This window comes from Eubalaena glacialis, chromosome 7, assembly GCF_028564815.1.
Source record: "Eubalaena glacialis isolate mEubGla1 chromosome 7, mEubGla1.1.hap2.+ XY, whole genome shotgun sequence".
Lineage (NCBI taxonomy): Eukaryota > Metazoa > Chordata > Mammalia > Artiodactyla > Balaenidae > Eubalaena > Eubalaena glacialis.
This window is the reverse complement of record NC_083722.1, coordinates 96333354-96352314: the sequence shown is the minus strand read 5'-3', so window position 1 is coordinate 96352314 and position 18961 is coordinate 96333354. Positions and strand designations below refer to the sequence as shown.

At 38.5% G+C, this 18961-nt stretch overlaps 1 protein-coding gene across 1 annotated transcript in view; it reads right to left on the bottom strand.

Annotated features, from left to right (window-relative positions):
• The window catches only part of LOC133095771 (AN1-type zinc finger protein 6-like), a 28207-nt gene that overhangs the window by 715 nt on the left and 8531 nt on the right, over nucleotides 1–18961 (bottom strand). The window contains 1 exon segment of the mRNA XM_061197486.1: nucleotides 41–256. Coding sequence (XP_061053469.1) covers nucleotides 41–256 — 216 coding nt within the window.

Sequence of the window (18961 nt, the reverse complement as noted above, 5' to 3'; positions counted from 1 at the left end):
TCCCCACTTCCCTATGTCAGGTTGTCTTTGCTGCTGTTGCTTGGGCTGGCGGCGGCTCTCTCCGCCTGATGCGCTGCCCGCCGCCGCTGGTCGCTGCCGGTGAATGAGAACAGGTGAGGCCACCGAAATCCTGCTCGCTCGGGCCCGGCCGCCGCCGCCAGCCCCTCCGCCTGCTGTTTATTAAACTTTTCTGTTTGGTTGTTCGGCCTGTGCCGCGACCGCGGGGGAGAGCTCTGGGATTGGCCGGCTCCTGGCGCTGACCAGATTACTGGGTTTTAAATGCTCAATTATTCTTCAAGAGTTACTTGTAAAATACACAGGATGACAGTATTAAACCTCAAAGGGTAGTTCATTAATTCATCCAGACTTTCAGATACTGGTCTTGGGACAAGACGTCTCATCTCCAGGAGGTTACATGCAAGTTATAAAGCAAAGGAAAGGACTACAGAGTAATTTGAGGATGAGAAGGATATTGTAGAATATATGCTCAAGTAGTTGTGAGAACTAAGGTAATGTTTATAGAGCTTTTAGCAAAACACTGGGCACATGTCAGGCACGCAGCCTCTGCTGATTGCAACCCTTATTCTCTCAAAACAAGATCCAAATGGCGGAGAGCTCAAAATGTTGCCACAATCAAAGCCAGTAATACTATTCAGAGGATGTTATTCAGAAAGACGTTAAATCTCAGACTAAAAGCTTTACTGCTTCTGCATTAATCAATAAGACCTATTCATGACCTCATACTTGTTCCTCGTGAATTATGGTAATTAAGTGAAAACAGGGTCCCTTGGCCTGGCAGAGCTCGTTTGGCTACAGAGAAGGTTCTAGATGTTAGACTGAAGAACATGAGGGGCTGAGAGTTTTGTTTTTTTTTTAATGAACACTGCCGTATGTTACAGTGATTCTTTTTTTTTTTTTTTAAATTTTATTTATTTATTTATTTATGGCTGTGTTGGGTCTTCGTTTCTGTGCGAGCGCTTTCTCTAGTTGCGGCAAGCGGGGGCCACTCTTCATCGCGGTGTGCGGGCCTCTAACTGTCGCGGCCTCTCTTGTTGCGGAGCACAGGCTCCAGACGCGCAGGCTCAGTAGTTGTGGCTCACGGGCCTAGTTGCTCCGCGGCATGTGGGATCTTCCCAGACCAGGGCTCGAACCCGTGTCCCCTGCATTGGCAGGCAGATTCTCAACCACTGCGCCACCAGGGAAGCCCGGGCTGAGAGTTTTTAGAGAGCCTTGGGAGAGGGAAATGTGTTGAGGAGAAGGAAATCATGGGACTGTCATACAGAGTGAAGTAAGTCAGAAAGAGAAAAACAAATACCGTATACTAACACATATATATGGACTCAAAAAAAAAAATGGTTCTGAAGAACCTAGGGGCAGGACAGGAATAAAGACGCAGATGTAGAGAATGGACTTGAGGACACGGGGAGGGGGAAGGTAAGCTGGGATGAAGTGAGAGAGTGGCATGGACATATATACACTACCAGATGTAAAATAATAGATAGCTAGTGGGAAGCAGCCGCATAGCACAGGGAGATCAGCTCGGTGCTTTGTGACCGCCTAGAGGGGTGGGATAGGAAGGGTGGGAGGGAGACGCAAGAGGGAGGGGATATGGGGATATATGTATATGTATAGTTGATTATCTTTGTTATACAGCAGAAACTAACACAACACTGTAAAGCAATTATACTCCAATAAAGAAGAAAAAAAAAAAAGAAAAAGGGAAATCATGGGAGAGTGTCCAGAAGCTGCATTTTGACAACAGCACTTAGTTTAGTGTTCTTACCTATAGTGGGTTACCTTCATCTGCCAGGACCACTGCCCATGAGTGACAAAGTCCTGCTGGCCCTGGAAGTGCCAAAGGAGATTTCTTTGGCTACTGCTACCATGTGGAAAAAAAAGCTTTCTTACTTGAGAAATTAAGCACGTTTGTCTAAATTTGCAACACCTGACTAGGCCCTTTCTGTAGGAAAGAAAGCCATTCTCTCCTTGAGTTTTCCCGCTTCTATTAAGAGGAGATGCTAAGGAATGCAGAATCGGTGTGGGGGGGGGGAATTCTAGTCGCCTCCTGCCATAGCTCGGGAGATTCATTATGTAGTAATGAAATGATCTCAAAGAGAGAGAAAACGATAAATCTAGGCCAAGATTTCAGTTTAAAGAAAAGGCAAGGGGGAGAGTAAGCGCTAGGTATATTTTCCAATGTAATGCTAATTGAAAACATTTCACTTATGTTCAGGGACATTCACCTTTCACTGAAAGGTCGTTCAATACCTTCAAAGAGAGTTTTCTTTAGAACGGCACGTACCCATACTTCTAGCCAGAGACTTAAGTTCTGTGGAGAGCTTTCTGCTGACAGCCTGTGTTGTTGAAAAGGCAGCTAGTGGCTACAGGTGTTGTGAAAGTAGATGAGCCTCAGCTGCTCGGGAGAGAAGTGGGGACGCGGAATGCTCCTAGACAACTGGAAGGGACTTGCAGCGGACGGTGGCTTGCCTGGGGGAAGAGCTTCCAGATCTAAGCAACAAGCTGGTGGAAAGAAATGATGAAAGCTGTGAGCGGAGCATCCAGGCTTGGTAGGTACACTTAAATTGTATTTTAGAAGGGATGGTAGAGGAGGATTTGGGGAAAGATGGCGATGGTGCGCTTTGGAATCAGATAGCCTGTAATGCCTGAATCTGCCTCTCCCTTGCTTGGGGCTTTTGAGCAAAGTGCCTGAGCACGCTAAATCCCTTTCCTCACCCATAAAACGGAGGTGGGATATGCCTGCCTCTAGTGTGTGATAAATAAATGAAATAATACACAGAATGGGGTTATCGCTTTACGTGAGGAAGGAAGCCCTCAACGCTCCGAACTTAGAACCAATTTCAACTTTTCTCCCATCTCAAATATTGCAGGAATGAGAAGGTTAGCGCTGATTTTTCTTAATACTTGAAATTTCATTCTGTTTATCGTTTTCATTGACCCCATGTGTAGACTTGCTTATTGCTCAAGGTGAAAACTGACACAGAAAACGCCATATTGAAAGGAGACGCCCACCGTTTTTTCTTGAGCTTGAAAGGGAGATCAAAAAGGAAAAGTAGCCTTCTTTACTGGTTCAGAACAATTTCCCAAAATGGTCATATGTAAAGAATTTTAGGTTCCTGCATCCTTAAGTGTTCGATTTCAATTATTTTCCTTGAAACTAAATGGTATTTTTAAGAGAAAAAAATTGCATCAAAAATACTGTTTTCTCCCTCTTCTCAGATAGCATATTCCCATCTGAGTGTTCTAGTTGTTTTAAAGCCTTTCTATACAGTTAAAGGAAAAACTTGACTCTTAGATACCTTCCCATTTTTATGAGTAAAACATGCATGACATCCTGGAATACCTTCAGGCTCATTCTTATTTATGACATGTTTTTGAGAATTTGAGTAAGACTCTAACATGAAAACAGAGTTTAATCATGACGTTGTGATTTTTAAGGGGAAAAGTACCTTAATTAAACATATTGATCTGGATTTTTTTTTTTTTCTTGGACAAATGTGAGATCACTTGTCACTTAATAAAAGAGTAGTCACTTTTCCAACAGCAGAAAAATCTCAGGAAGCTTTTCAGCCACTAAACTTGAGATAGAAAACCTTTGAGTGCCTTCCTATCAGCATCTACTACAGATTCTTTTCTTGGCTCTTCCTTGAAGATCCTGTGTTTCCTAGGCTGAAATAGACCCCGTGCACAGCTGTTTGTGATTTATAGATCTTGGTGTTTAGGAATACCAGCAAGTCACACAATTTTCTGTATTAGGACATCAGAGGTTACTATCTAGATGCTGCTGCCATGGCAGAGCATGGAGTATGCATGGAAATAACTTATCCTGAGAATTATCTTTAAGTAAAGCTTAATAGAAGCAGGAGGAGTTTGTTTTCAGGTCTTCTTTCTGTATTAGAGGTTTTCAAACCAAAGTATCAGAAGTGGGTTCCTGCCCAGCTGTCTTGAATCAGAGTCTCTCAGGATAAGGCAAGGAATCCACGGACTTTTGTCTAATGAGCTGATTAAAATGAACCATCAGATTTGGTATCCAATGTTCTAAAGTACAAATGAGTAAAAAATATCTGAGGCAGGACAAAAACATTTCTTAATAAGACAGTATGTAAAGTAAAATCAGACATCATGATTAACATCTATGAAAGAATGAATCTGATTAAAGCACAGCCTTTTGGCCTTAAGAATTTATAAACTGTGAGATTTACATCAAAATGCTTTCTTAGTAGTATAAGAAGGATATTCACTGTTGTCTGTGAAAGAAAAAAAATGTTAACAACAATTTAAATGTCCACAGAAGGAGAAAAATACGATATGATAAATAGATGCTGTGGATTAGTGTGCAGTACTTAAAAAGAAATCTGCAAGTAAAAAATATGCAAGACAGGTTGTTGCTTCATAACCTCCTCAGGAGCTTCCTGGGTGTAAAAGGAAACAGCCCCCCCTCCCGACCCCCAGTAAGCAGAGGGCAGGAGAGACCAAAGAAAAAGGCAGACCCTTCCAGATTGCTAGGTGGCAGGTTTAATAAGCAAGAGAGCTTACTTAGAAGAAGGCTTGTCTTGTGTGGCTGCAAGACGAGTAGATCTCCATACTCACCAGCCAAAGGTGAACTGTTTATATAGAGCCCCTAACTGGGTTTAGTAACATACCCAGTCCTATTTCAAGGCTGTTTCCTTGGTGCAGTTTCTAGGAGCAAGGAACGCAAGCTGAACACACATCCCAAGACAGTGGAGGTGGGATGGCAAGCCTCCAATGGCCTGGGTCCAGCCTGTAGTTCAACTGGCAGTCAAGTCTTCTTGATTACCTCCTCCCTCACAGGTTTTTGGGTGTTACAGGCAAATATAAGATGAAAAAATGGTTCTAATTATGTGAACATTTAAATGATATTTTTCATGGATATACATTCATGTATAAAACCATAGGTCTGGAAGAGAATGCACTAAATCAGTAATAGTGGTTACTTCCGGAATGAAGTGGCAGTATTGAGATTAGGAGTTGTGGTCAAAGATATATTTACCCTTATCCATGCTATTTCTGTTAAAATATTCACCTTAATTAAAATAATGTATTGCATATTTTATAATTTGCTTAGGTATATATAAAAAACAAAGTGGCATAACTGTTGTAAAGTTAACGGCAAACAAGCCTCATGGGATATAACTATAAAGCATCTTATTTTTGTCTTACCACCTTGTTTTATGTTTTTTTCCAGTTTTATTGAGATATAATTGATGTATAGTACTGTGTAAGTTTAAGGTGTACAGCATAATGATTTGACTTACATATATCATGAAATGATGACTGCAAGTTTCGTTAACATTATCTCATAGAGATACAAAAAAAATAAAAAATATTTTTTTCTTACAGTGAGAACTCAGGATTTTCTCTCTTAACATTCATATACATCGTATGGCATTGTTAACTGTTGCCATCATGTTGTATATCCCAACTCAGGAAGGCAGGCTGGACAACTTGTCCTTCAGATAGTTCTGTGTGGGAAACATGTTACCGAACTAAACTTGGGTCCGCTCGCCCTCATGTGGTAAAGCTAATCTACTAACACAGGGTTGTGGTGAAGAAAAGTGCAGCGTTTATTACAGGTGCCATACAAGGAGTCCAGGCAGCTCATGCTCTAAAAACCCAAAAGCTGCAGTGGATTTCAGGGAAGCATTTTTAAAGGCAAAATGAGGGAGGGAAGTCACAGGGTATGTGGTCAGCTCTGCACAAGTCTCTGATTGGTTGATGGTGAGGTAACAAGGGTGGTGTCACAGGGGTTAACATTATCAGTCCTCAGGCTCCAGCCACTCTGGGGGCTATGTGCTCATGGTCATCAAGCAGTTAACGTCTTCCATTTGGTGGGGGCATTGGCATCTGTAAAACAACGCAGGGACTGTGCGTCAGATACAGTTATCTGTGTACTTCAGGGAGGAACTAAAGATTCTGTGGTTGACATATGGCTGATTTACTATTTAAATTCTTACCAGTTCTCCTGGCCCAACTGCTGTTTTTGTCACTACATGTTCACATCCTTTCAATCAATAATTCTTTTTTTTTAAAATTTTAGCATCTTTATTGGAGTATGATTGCTTTACAATGCTGTGTTAGTTTCTGCTTTATAACAAAGTGAATCAGCTATACATATACATATATCCCCATATCTCCTCCCTCTTGCATCTCCCTCCCACACTCCCTACCCCACCCCTCTAGGTGGTCACAAAGCACCGAGCTGATCTCCCTGTGCTATGCGGCTGCTTCCCACTAGGTATCTGTTTTACATTTGGTAGTGTATATATGTCCATGACACTCTCTTCATCCCACCTTATCCTTCCCACTCCCTGTGTCCTCAAGTCCATTCTCTACATCTGTGTCTTTATTTCTGTCCTGCCCCTAGGTTCTTCAGAACCATTTTTTTTTTTTTTTTTTTTTAGATTCCATATATATGTGTTAGTATACGGTATTTGTTTTTCTCTTTCTGACTTACTTCACTCTGTATGACAGACTCTAGGTCCATCCACCTCACTACACATAACTCAATTTCGTTTCTTTTTATGGCTGAGTAATATTCCATTGTATATATTGCCACATCTTCTTTATCCATTCATCTGTTGATGGACACTTAGGTTGCTTCCATGTCCTAGCTATTGTAAATAGAGCTGCAGTGAACATTGTGGTACATGCTTATTTTTGAATTATGGTTTTCTCAGGGTATATGCCCAGTAGTGGGATTGCTGGGTTGTATGGTAGTTCTATTTTTAGTTTTTTAAGGAACCTCCATACTGTTCTCCATAGTGCCTGTATCAATTTACATTCCCACCAACAGTGCAAGAGGGTTCCCTTTTCTCCACACCCACTCCAGCATTTATTGTTTGTAGATTTTTTGATGATGGCCATTCTGACCGGTGTCAGGTGATACCTCATTGTAGTTTTGATTTGCATTTCTCTAATGATTAGTGATGTTGAGCATCCTTTCATGTGTTTGTTGGTGATCTGTATATCTTCTTTGGAGAAATGTCTATTTAGGTCTTTTGCCCATTTTTGGATTGGGTTGTTTGTTTTGTTGATATTGAGTTGCATGAGCTGCTTGTAAATTTTGGAGGTTAATCCTTTGTCAGTTGCTTCATTTGCAAATATTTTCTCCCATTCTGAGGGTTGTCTTTTCGTCTTGTTTATGGTTTCCTTTGCTGTGCAAAAGCTTTTAAGTTTCATTAGGTCCCATTTGTTTATTTTTGTTTTCATTTCCATTTCTCTAGGAGGTGGGTCAAAAAGGATCTTGCTGTGATTTATGTCATAGAGTGTTCTGCCTATGTTTTCCTCTAAGAGTTTTATAGTGTCTGGCCTATAAAAGTCTTATAGTGTCTGGACATTTCTCCCAGCACCACTTATTGAAGAGGCTGTCTTTTCTCCGTTGTATATTCTTGCCTCCTTTATCAAAGATAAGGTGACCATAGGTGCGTGGGTTTATCTCTGGGCTTTCTATCCTGTTCCATTGATCTATATTTCTGTTTTTGTGCCAGTACCATACTGTCTTGATTACTGTAGATTTGTAGTATAGTCTGAAGTCTGGGAGCCTGATTCCTCTAGCTCCGTTTTTCTTTCTGAAGATTGCTTTTCAGTCATTAATTCTTCAGCCATGCTTTTGTGACTCAGGGGGCCTGGGAGACTACAGCTTTTCTACAAATAAGAGGCAAGCAGAGGACATAGTGGGAGGGCTCTGTCCTGGGAAGGCACCATAGGTTCCTACTCAGTCACACACATATCAATCCAGTGTGTCCTCAAAATACAGATGACACACAAAGTGATCTCCTTGAAGCCTCTCAAACTGAGATAAAGAGGAAGAAACCATTCTCTTCCCAATTCAGGGGAATGAATGTTTGTGATAATAAGACCCAAAAGCCTCATCAAAAATCTTTTAATAACTTTGCATGGAGTGTATTCTATATAAATATTGTGTTATTATGTACACCTGAAACTTATATTGTAAGTTTTCTATACTTCAGTAAAATTAAGTAATTAATTTAAAAAAATCTTTCTCTATTTCCTCACCCATAAACTTCTTATGCTTTTTTAGCATGAGTTAGGGGTTTGACTCATAGAACTTATTTTCCCCCATGCTGGGTTTTTTAAATTATTAATTTAATTTTTTTTTATTGAAGTACAGTTTGCAAGTCTCACGTGGGGGTCGAGCTCCACACTAAAAAATGTGGACTCTGATGTCCTCAGGCCTCATCTCAGATTTATGTTTCAGGTTCAGTTACCATAGCGTTGTCTTCTCAGGGGTGGCCTGAGCGTGTTTTCTTTTATGGGCCCATAGGCATGGCAGCGGGTGAAATAATGCTAATCCATGCAAGAGTCTTAAGGGAGAAAATATCAGTACTTCGTTCTCCCCAGTCCTTAGAGCCAGCAAGTTGGACTTCATATGTAGGTTTTCTTCGTTGATTCACATAGACAAATGCTTGAGGATATAAGTGGAAAGTTTACCTTTTGTAATCTTAAATCATTCTTGGAGCCAAATAAAACAGGACAAGGATGGCTTCAGAATTTGAATAATACAGTAAAGCACAGGACTAATTTTCGTATGTAGGCGAAGGAAAGGGGCTAAGAATGGAGGAGTTCCTTAAGGAGAGATTGGGTGATTAATCAGAAGTGGTCAAAGGAGTTTCTGAAATGCTTGCTTGGGAGGAGGCCCTGAAATCAAATTAAGGTTACTAGCTAGAGCCTGAGGGAAAGCTGTATTTTGCAAAATCTCGGTGTTGTATATATATCTTTCTGTTTCATTTTTCTTTTTTCTAAAGAATATATATAAAATATAATATAATTGTGTAATGTGTATGGTATATATATATCATGTATACATTATAGAATAGGCATATTCTTTATTTTCCTTAACTTTTTAAAAAATATTTATTTATTTGGTTGTTCCGGGTTTTAGTTGCGGCAGGCGGGCTCCTTAGTTGCGGCTCCAGGGTTCCATAGTTTCAGCTTGCCAGCTCCTTAGTTGCAGCACATGGGCTCCTTAGTTGCGGCAGGCGGGCTCCTTAGTTGTGGCACGCATGTGGGATCTAGTTCCCTGACCAGGGGTCGAAGCTGGGCCCCCTGCATTGGGAGCTCAATGTCCCATCCACTGTGCCACTGGGGAAGTCCCTATATTCCTTAACTTTTTAAACTTTAATCTCTAAAAATCTGGAATAATGTAAAACAAGCATACTTGAAAAAGAAAAGAGAATATTGAAAACTGAACATAGAAATTATAATGAAATTTGAAGTTTTTAAGTATGGGAGTGTATAATAATTAGTGTTATATGAATGTCAAAGAAGAGAAATGTATTTGACTATAGGGTAAGAAAGGAAATAAACTGTAAAAGTCTTAAATAAAAATAAATATTCCAGGAATGGAAATGCTTTTGTCAGGCATCTGTGTTTACAATAATGTGTTTATACTCCTAGCAATGTTAATTTGAAAAGATGCTTTAAATTTGAGTTGTCAGTGTAAAAATATCACTTGATTTACAAGACAATCGACTGTCAAATATATTGCATAGATATGCTGGACGTTTTATAGCTATGTCGTCTAGACACTAATTTTATCCTTAAGAATTATTGGAAATCAAATTTAGATAGTTTTCCTGAAAAGGGTAAACTTGCCTATTTATTGTGAGAATGGAAAAGTTGAAACCATCTGTCAGGCAGTGGCACTTAGGAATTAACTTCAGACAATCAGAGATGAAGTTTTGCATGAGAGCATGCATTAATCTGACAGCTTTATGTCTGAAATAAATAACAATATGATATGATTTGGGGGAGTGGGATAGGTTTGTAAATAGTCAAACATTAAGAAAGTAAATTTTCTTGTTTCACGGTCATATGGGTTTTTCTATTTCCTCCTGAAAACTTTTTTCAGTTATGTATCTATATACTAAGATGTGTATAATTAATTATTTATTTGATGAATTGTGTTTTCAGTGTTTCCCTACTGTCTCGTAAAAGCATCTGACGCTGCTTGGTTTTGCACTGTTTCATTTACTCGGAAGTTAGGTATATATTTAACTCTTGAAAAGTGTTCTATAAATACTGTCTATTAAAGAAGTTATCACAGCATATTTTTATCATTGGTTTGCTTGTCTCTCCACTCAAATGACAGTAACTGAGTCTGGGGCAGGGAATGCGTTTTATCTGTCTTCGTATCTCTGGCGTAGAGGCATTCTGCTTGGTAATTGGTAGACAATCAGTAAATACAATAATTAATGAAGTAAATTAATAAATGAGAGTTCTGGAGGCTTCTCTCCCATCTTGCAGTCAGGTGTAATCCTCTCATCCCTGTTGCTTCCTATGCCAGGCTCTAATAACTGACACTTCTGCATGAATCATAGGAAAAGACACGAAATGTCTTTTCTCTTAATTAACTGAACATTCCACAGTCTCTCCATTCTCCAGCAAGAGACAGAAGTTAAACCAAGATTCATAAATGATTAAGCACAGCAGTAAAAGCTGCAGTGCTTTTTTTTCTGTAAGCCTAGCAGATGACTTGCTGAAATATTCTTATTTCTATGGCCTGTTGAGTTAAGAGATTCAAGATTCCCTAATCTGCAAAATGAGAATAATGGTCATCGCATCTCAGTAAAGTTGTTGAAATGATTAACATAGAATACACGTAAAACATGGTGCATAGTCTGGTATTGTTAGGAGTGCACTAAATATCAATAGTTGTCATTTACTGAGACCTGACATTTTGATAGAGGAGTGCTTCAGATCGGGCTCCTATTGAATTTGGGGACAGAAAGTCAGTTACGTAAACAAAATCATTCTGTTCTTAAGCTGTGTTGTGCTTTTTCAGCATAAACAAAGGGTTTTTGAAATTTTATTACTATAATATTTTCCCTCCCTTGTCTGTCTACATTTAATCTCCATTTATAATTATGACATTTTCAAGAAATGCCTAGTAAGGACTTGAGGCTTTAATTATAAAGCATCTAGTGTTGTGTGCATGTACTTTACATATATTGTCATTATTTTATCCTTGGATCTGCAGAACTTTCATCTGTAACGTGTGTCTCATTCAGTAGTTAATGTCTGATTATCTATTGTAAACCAAAAAATCAGTCAATCTAAGAAAGAAATGGAAAATTTTATTTGAGCCAAATTTGAGGATTATAACTCCGGAAGAGCACCTCAGAAAGCTCTGAGAACTGTTCCACCAGTTAGAAATCAAGGCACAGTTACATAAGATTTTTTGAGGCAGAGGGCTGTACATCAAATGACGTATTATTGACAGTTTACATAATCCAGATCTAAGTGTCAACCTGGTGGGTCACATGACCCCTTACAAGATCAAGAAGGAATGTTATCTTTTTAAGGAGTTGTCTTGTTGATGCTGGAAGAACATTGTTCTTTAAACATTCTTATGTTTAAATTTTTGTCATCTTGCCATAAAATATAAATTTTATTTCACACTACTCTGAGTGGGCCTTCATCCTAGGCACTGGGATATAGCAGTTAGCAAGAAAAACAATACCTCTGTTCTCATGGAGCCTCCATTTTGTAAGCAGTAATAGGCATTAGACAAGTGATCAAAAAATGCACTGAATTGCTACAGACTGTGAAGAAAATAAAGTGTGAGAACTAATAACGGCAGTGGTAGGAAAGGGGGCCTTACAGAATGAGAAGTTAGGGGTTGGAGGAAATTTCAGCCAAGAGCTAAAGGATGAGAGTTTTCTCTCCGTAAAAGGAGTTCAGACTGTTGTCGAACCCAAGTTTATGTGCCCGATTACAGTGAGGCCAAAGAAAGCAAAATGTCGGAGTTTGAAGGGAAAAGGTTTATTGCAAAGGCCAAGCAAGAAGAAAGGGCAGCTCATGCTCAAAAGGGCCAAACTTCCCTATGGTTTTGGGGGAAAAGTTTTTATAGGCAAAATTTAGGGGGAGGACTGCAGGGCATGTGACCTTCCTGACTGGTTGGTGGGGAGGTAACAGGGTGGTGTTCCAGGAATCTGGTCATCAGCCTTCTGGTTCCACGCAGTCTAGGGTCCAGTGCTTGTGCTCAGCCTGAAGTTACCAGCCTCCACCTGGGTGGGGTGGGGGCCTTAGTTCCTATAGAAGAGCTCATAGATCTGTACCAGATTATGTGTATCCCTTGAGGAGGAACCAGGACCCTGCTTTATCACCGCATTATTATTTCTTGACTGCTCCTCCTTTGTTTCTGTATTCCCTCCTTTCCCGAATTTGTGTTTGAATCTGCCCTTTGGCACTCAGGGGTGCTTTAGGAGGCTGAAGTCTTTTTCCTACGGATAAGAAACAGGGGACATGGAGAGGCTTTTGTACCCAGGAGGACCCCACAGTATCCTGCTTGGTTTCAATTCCCCATTTTCTTTTACACCTCTCAATCTTGAGGGGAATAGGTGTTGGACAAGAAAGGGAATAATGTTTTGGATAGAGGGGTTTATCATAAACTGGGCAGAGGCACTCAGTTTTAGGGGGACTCGGTGTCACAAATATTACCTTTCCAAACAGAGAAATCATTAAGTCAAAGGCTTTGAGGCAAGAACAGAGTCTGGACAAGAGAAAATGGTATCAGATGAAGTGGAAAACATCTTGTTGACTTCTAGGTCATGATAAGAAAGTTGGATTTCATAGGCAGTAAAATGGGGAGCAATTTAATGTTTAAGCAGAAGAGTGGCATGGTCTAAATAGTTTTTTAAAAAAATCAAACTGGCCACTGTGCATTACATGGATTAAAGTGGGGAGGCCAGTTTGGAGGTTAGTGTGATTGTGACAATGAGAACCTCTGGTGCGTGGGCTGGAGTAGCAAAAGGAAAGGTGATTGAGAAGAATGGGAACACTTGTGAGATTCTGGGGGCAAGATCAGTATTAGTATTAGTGGATTCAATAGGGGAGGATATGGGAAACTAGAAATAAAGGATGACTTCTTACTTTGTTTTTGTTTTGCTTTTGCTTGATCACCCAAAGTAAAACTCATAGGCTGTCTCATTTTAGATCTTTAAAAAAGTTTCTGCAGGAGAATACGTGAGGATATTTTTCTTTTAATGTGTACTAGATCTTCGCATTTATACCACATGTTATAAATGTTGTCTTCTCTTTAGGTAGATTGTAGATCATTGTCAACAAAAATCAAGAAATCCATCCTACCCTTATGCCAAGTTAATATTTTTGGTCTAAAGTTTATTTTTATTTTTATCAAATTAACATACCTGCAAAGCTTAACTTTGTAAATCGAGTTTATTTTGAAAGGTAGTGTTGAATTATTTTCCAAATAAAGCAGCTTAAAAAAATTCAGATGTGGTCCTGTATGCACAGTGCTCTGAGTATGGTAGGATTTTTTTTTTTTTTAGCATACCAGTGTTTATTTGGTGATGTATAAAAAATATGCAGTCCTACAAAACTTTAAAGATTTTTCAGATCCCTGCTAAGTTTTTTTTACACCCTTTTTTCCTAGAAAAAAATAGGTTTGATCAAATTTATCCTAATATTTCAATAGCTAAGATACCACTCACAGAAATATTTTAGACATTTGAAATCACAGAATGAGTAAAATGGGAGGAAGAGCTTTATATGTCTAAGACTGTCTCTGTCTATAGGTGAGTTGGTTCTCCAATTTTTAACAAAAAGTCTACACTGGCAAATTGTTGAACCACCATTAATGTAAAAAATTTGGTCAATCCTTGACATCTTTAATGCATACTTGATAAGAAATATATCCATGACATTGATATTTTAGCAATAGTTTTATCTGATGGTGTATAGAAAGGAGGCCAAGATTATATTGTACTACATTCAGTTTTAACTTTGCTGAATACCACAAAATTTCCCCAGCCAGCATTACAATAGAAGTCAGCTTGTTGCCCTTTTACTTCTGTATAACACAATATCAAAAACATTTTATCTGCCAATATGTGATTCTGGTGACCTTTGACATTTTTGAGCATATATTCTCATGCATCATTAGAGGTTTCATGCCAAACCAATAACACACTTCTCTGTTGTTTTCAAATGCCTCTTATTTCAAAAGGTTAATGATCAATAAAATGCACTGACATTGTTCTTTTTGCTGCCATACCTCATCTATTTCTCTTTTCACTCAATCTCCACATGCTTTTAATAGTTCCTGAGTAGCTTTTGTTTTTTCATTTAATGAAGAGTAACTTAATGTGCCATTTTCTCTTTATAAAATAACACTCTCTCTGATGGGATTCTATCCATGGGGACCAGTTGTATTCAAGATGCCTTTCATTTGCCCTAGAACAGTGCTTAACTCATCATTTGACAGTTGTGTCCCTTTAAAAATTAAAAGTCTGTGTGAGATCTCCAATTTGTATGAGTTTGCACGAGGTTATAGAATTCACGTAAATGCTGTCTGGCTTAGGGGACTAGGAACTAGCATTGGATACTAAAAAGTGATCTAAAACAAGCTTCAGCAAACAGGACCATTAAGTGAAGTCTGGCCCACAGCTTGTTTTTGTAAATAAAGTTTTACTGGAACACATCCATTCCTGAGTGTTTACTTATTGCCTTTGGAGGCTTTCATACTACAATGGCAGAGTTGAGAAGTTGCAGCAAAGACCACATGGCCCTCAAAGTTGAAAACATCATCTGGCCCTTTACAGAAAAAAAGATTGCTGATTCCTGATCTAAATAAAATTAAGCCTGTTTCTTTTGGAAGCTACGCAATCACAAGAATACATATTAGTTGACATTATATAGATTGTCAAATTCGAGGCGTTTGTCATATAATTTAGGAGCTATAGAAAGTACAACTTGCAAAGCAAAACGTGGACTATTGTCCCTTTTTTAAATATATTAGTCGGTGGTTATATATGCTTCCAAAAATACACCAAACTTAATAAATGGTTATACTTGGGGAGGAAAGGAAGGAATTATGGCTTTTTTACTCTATATACTATATATTACACTTTCAGAATTTCTATATAGCAGGCACATGATATATTAGCATATTTTTATTTTAAATAGATTTGTTATTACTAGAGACTGCTTCCACAGCCCCGTCACAATCCACTGTAATTATCATATTAGACATCACCTCAATTGAGAATTTTCAGGATTTCTGTTAAAATACAATTATTAAATAATACTACTTTGCAATTATGTGAAACGTAAAGCATATCGTAGTCAACATTTCCCTTGAGCTCCATTACAATCCAATAAAATGGAGCCAGTATTTTAACCACTTCTTAGACAACAAAAATGATGCATGCAGTATATAAGGCCTGTGTGCATATACAGATGATGATGCCTCTGATGTTAGGGCAGTTGCTTAGAACAGCCTAATGAGGTTAGCGCTGTTATCCCTGCTTTACACAAAGAAACAAAAGAAGCAGGTTTTGAGTGCTTAAGTGTTCAGAGCCTAGATAGGTATCTAGGTGTTTGACACCAATCACGGATGCTGGCCCTCAACCCTTACACCGTGGTGCTTCCCAGTAGGTTGAGTGAGTACATTTAGGGGAGAATGAATTGATGGAGAACATTTATGGAAGTTCTCTGTACAAGAGGTGTCAGGTTCTGTGCTTTTGAAGAATTAAATTTTATTGTGCTCCTACTATACAGTTGACCCTCAAACAAATGAGTTTGAACTGCGGGGAGCCACTTATATGTGGATAATTTTCATTAGTAAATACTACAGTGCTACGTAATCCATGGTTGGTTGAATCGGTGGATGTAGACCGTGAACTCGGAGGCACAGAGGATACAGAAGTACCTCCAGGACATGCAGGGCCGACAATACATGGATATTTGACTGTGCGGAGGGTAGGTGCCCCAACCCTAACGTTGTTCAAGGGTCGACTGTATATCACACCCATTCTAGATGCTGGGACTAAAATTTCCACAGAAACTTTTAAAATGGTCACTTCACTGTAATCCTAAAAACTGAGTACAGCTAGCCATTTGCCTTTTTTCTTTCTTATTACAAGTGTTACTTTTATAAGTATCCTGGCCAATTTATGTGCATGTCTGTAGGCTTCTAGAAATGAGATGGCAAGGTCAAAAGATAGGCCTATTTCATATTAATAGATATTGCCAAATGACCCTCCAAAATGGTGTATCAAAATGTTCCCATCAGCATTTTACCAGGATAGCCATTTACCTACAGTTTAATTTTTATTAAGGGAGCTCTTAGATTAGAGACAGTAGCATTAGCATACCAGGTAATAAATATTCACCCATCAGTATACACAAGACCTGCATCTTAGTTCTTAACTATGCTGAGTTTTTTAGCATACAGTAATATGTCTGCTTATATGGGAAATAAAATGTAGCTAATTAATGAATTCAACTAACACTCATTCAGTAACTATATTGGGGGACATGTGTGTTCTCATTTTATGTGGAAGTACCTTCTGAGACGGCTGTCAGGAAACATGGGTGTCTATGCTAACTTCTGCCTTCTTGCTTTATCTCTCTTAATCCTGGACAAGCCAGTTCACCTCTTTGGTCTTAGGTGTTCCATCTGCCAAATGAATGTTGGATTAGATCATCCCTAAGTGCTCTTCCAGGTTTAAATTGTCACTAACATGTAAATGTGGATATAATAAATAATGTATTAATCACTGTTCTTGATTTTTTTGTGTGTGTGGTTTTCTTTTGTTTAATTATCTAGTAATTTGTGATTTAATCATTTCAGAAAGAAACACAAATCAAAGGCCTGGACCTCAGTTGTCCCCTGCTTGAGTGTAAGCTCCGTCATATCGAGCTGGTTCGCTGACACATTGTGCTCGTAATGCACACTGGGTTTTTTGATGGCTTTTTAGCTTGACTGGCACATGGGAAACCATTCAATAAAGCAAACCAGAAGGTTATTTAAGTTTTGATTTCAAACCTGAAGATAACATCACACGTATGATAAACAGGGATTCACTTGGCCAAATTCTTCCTTTTTTATTTTTACCGTACGCTAGGAAGGTTTTCAAAAATTATGGCACATCATTTAAACAGTAGCTTCAGGTGTTTATGAAGTTAATAACTAAGGGCTTTCCAAAATCTGAGCACATAAAATAAATCTTATATAATATTTAAAATGTATATAACTTGGTGTTTTTGAGGATACATCCTGTACTTTGAGTTTATTAATATTTACAATGATAGATCACTTAATTGTTGAAATAGAACTAGTGTCTATCTCTTTTTAAAAAAAGAAAGTAATGTTTATTTGAATTTTAACTCATTTTCTCAACAGAATTTGACCACCTTTTATAAGCTAGGTGCCACTCTAGGTGCTGGGAAACACATCCAGTGAACAAAGCAAAAAAGAAAAAATTCCTGCCCTTGTGGAGTTTACACTCTTGCGAGATTTTATGTCAGGAAGTACAATGATTAAGCCTAATACTGCTTTTGTTCTTTTAAAATCCCGAGACTTGGCTACATCAGAGTATTTTTTTCTTGGTGTTCTAGTAAAAGAACATTGTATTGATTAGAGAAATACCTTGATCCCAAATAATGGATCCAGCTTTGTTTAAGATATTGATATTTAACCTTTATTCATCTCAGACACTTTAAGGATCTTTTGAGAGCAGTGATCCTTTCCCCAGGAGGGGACAATCCATTTAGTCCTTTAAATCATAATTTTGCACATAATTTCCAAAAGCATAAGGACCCTCTCTAGTCCATCCACAGAGCTAAAAGCTATTAACCTAGACCAGCTATTAGATAAGTTAATAGGATTAAGGATAATGTGCTATTAGATATTTATAGAACTATTTTAAATATATAAATCTATTATACATTTTATCCATTCAGTGATTGATTTACTCCACACATATTTTACTAAATACTAATGCTCTTAGGTGCCAGACACTGTGCCAGGCAACACTATTATTCTCAAAACATTTTTTTTATATGGTTGGTTTTACGACAAAACCTGTATGTTAAGTAATCAATGGAGCATCTTGACTGAACCAACTTTTTTTTTTTTGGCTGCGTTGGGTCTTTGTTGCTGCACTCGGGCTTTCTCTAGTTATGGCGAGCAGGGGCTACTCTTCGTTGCGGTGTGTGAGCTTCTCATTGCGGTGGCTTCTCTTGTTGTGGAGCACGGGCTCTAGGTGTGCGGGCTTCAGTAGTTGTGGCACGAGGGCTCAGTAGTTGTGGCTCGCGGGCTCTAGAGCACAGGCTCAGTAGTTGTGGCGCACGGGCTTAGTTGCTCCGTGGCATGTGGGATCTTCCCGGACCAGGACTCAAACCCATGTCCCCTGCCTTGGCAGGCGGATTCTTAACCACTGCGCCACCAGGGAAGTCCCTGAACCAAATTTTATATAAAGTTTACAAGCAAACATTTGTGCATTTACTAAGCATCACCCCTTCTAGTTTCTATCAGGACTTAACTAAACAAGAGAAAATTTGCTTCTTATATTTATCAGGACTGAAATGAGAGGATTTGGCTACATAATTGTTAGAAACCTATATTTCATACAAAATAAAAGTAAAAATAAACTGTGGGGTTACTTTTGTTACATTCCAATGTGTTTCCTTTGTGAAGTGCAAGATTATACATAAGACGAACAGAAGCAGCTTCATTCACTGAATTCCAAAAGACAAGTCGTTGAACCCCTTGTATGTCTGTCAAGTATCTGTAATAATTTGAAACACCATATTAAATATTGCATATTTTAATTAACACAGTTTAATTTTTCCAAGTGGCATTGGTAAGTTTTAATGTAATAAGCATTACCAACTTTAGATCAGGTCTCGTGAGAGCAGGTGATGCCAGTATTATAAGTAGAGAGTTGTCTGCTATGAAATTATGCATTGATTTAAAATCAACACACTTAAGGATCTTATGGTTACAAATGAGATTTTAGTCCCAGAACAGCCTCTTTGTGACTTAATCTTTACGTGCATGTATTATTCTTATCCATGATTAAGTACTATAGGAAATACAAAACTTTCCTTTTGAGGTTACTAACTTCTTGCAACTGTAGTCCAGGGAGATTGC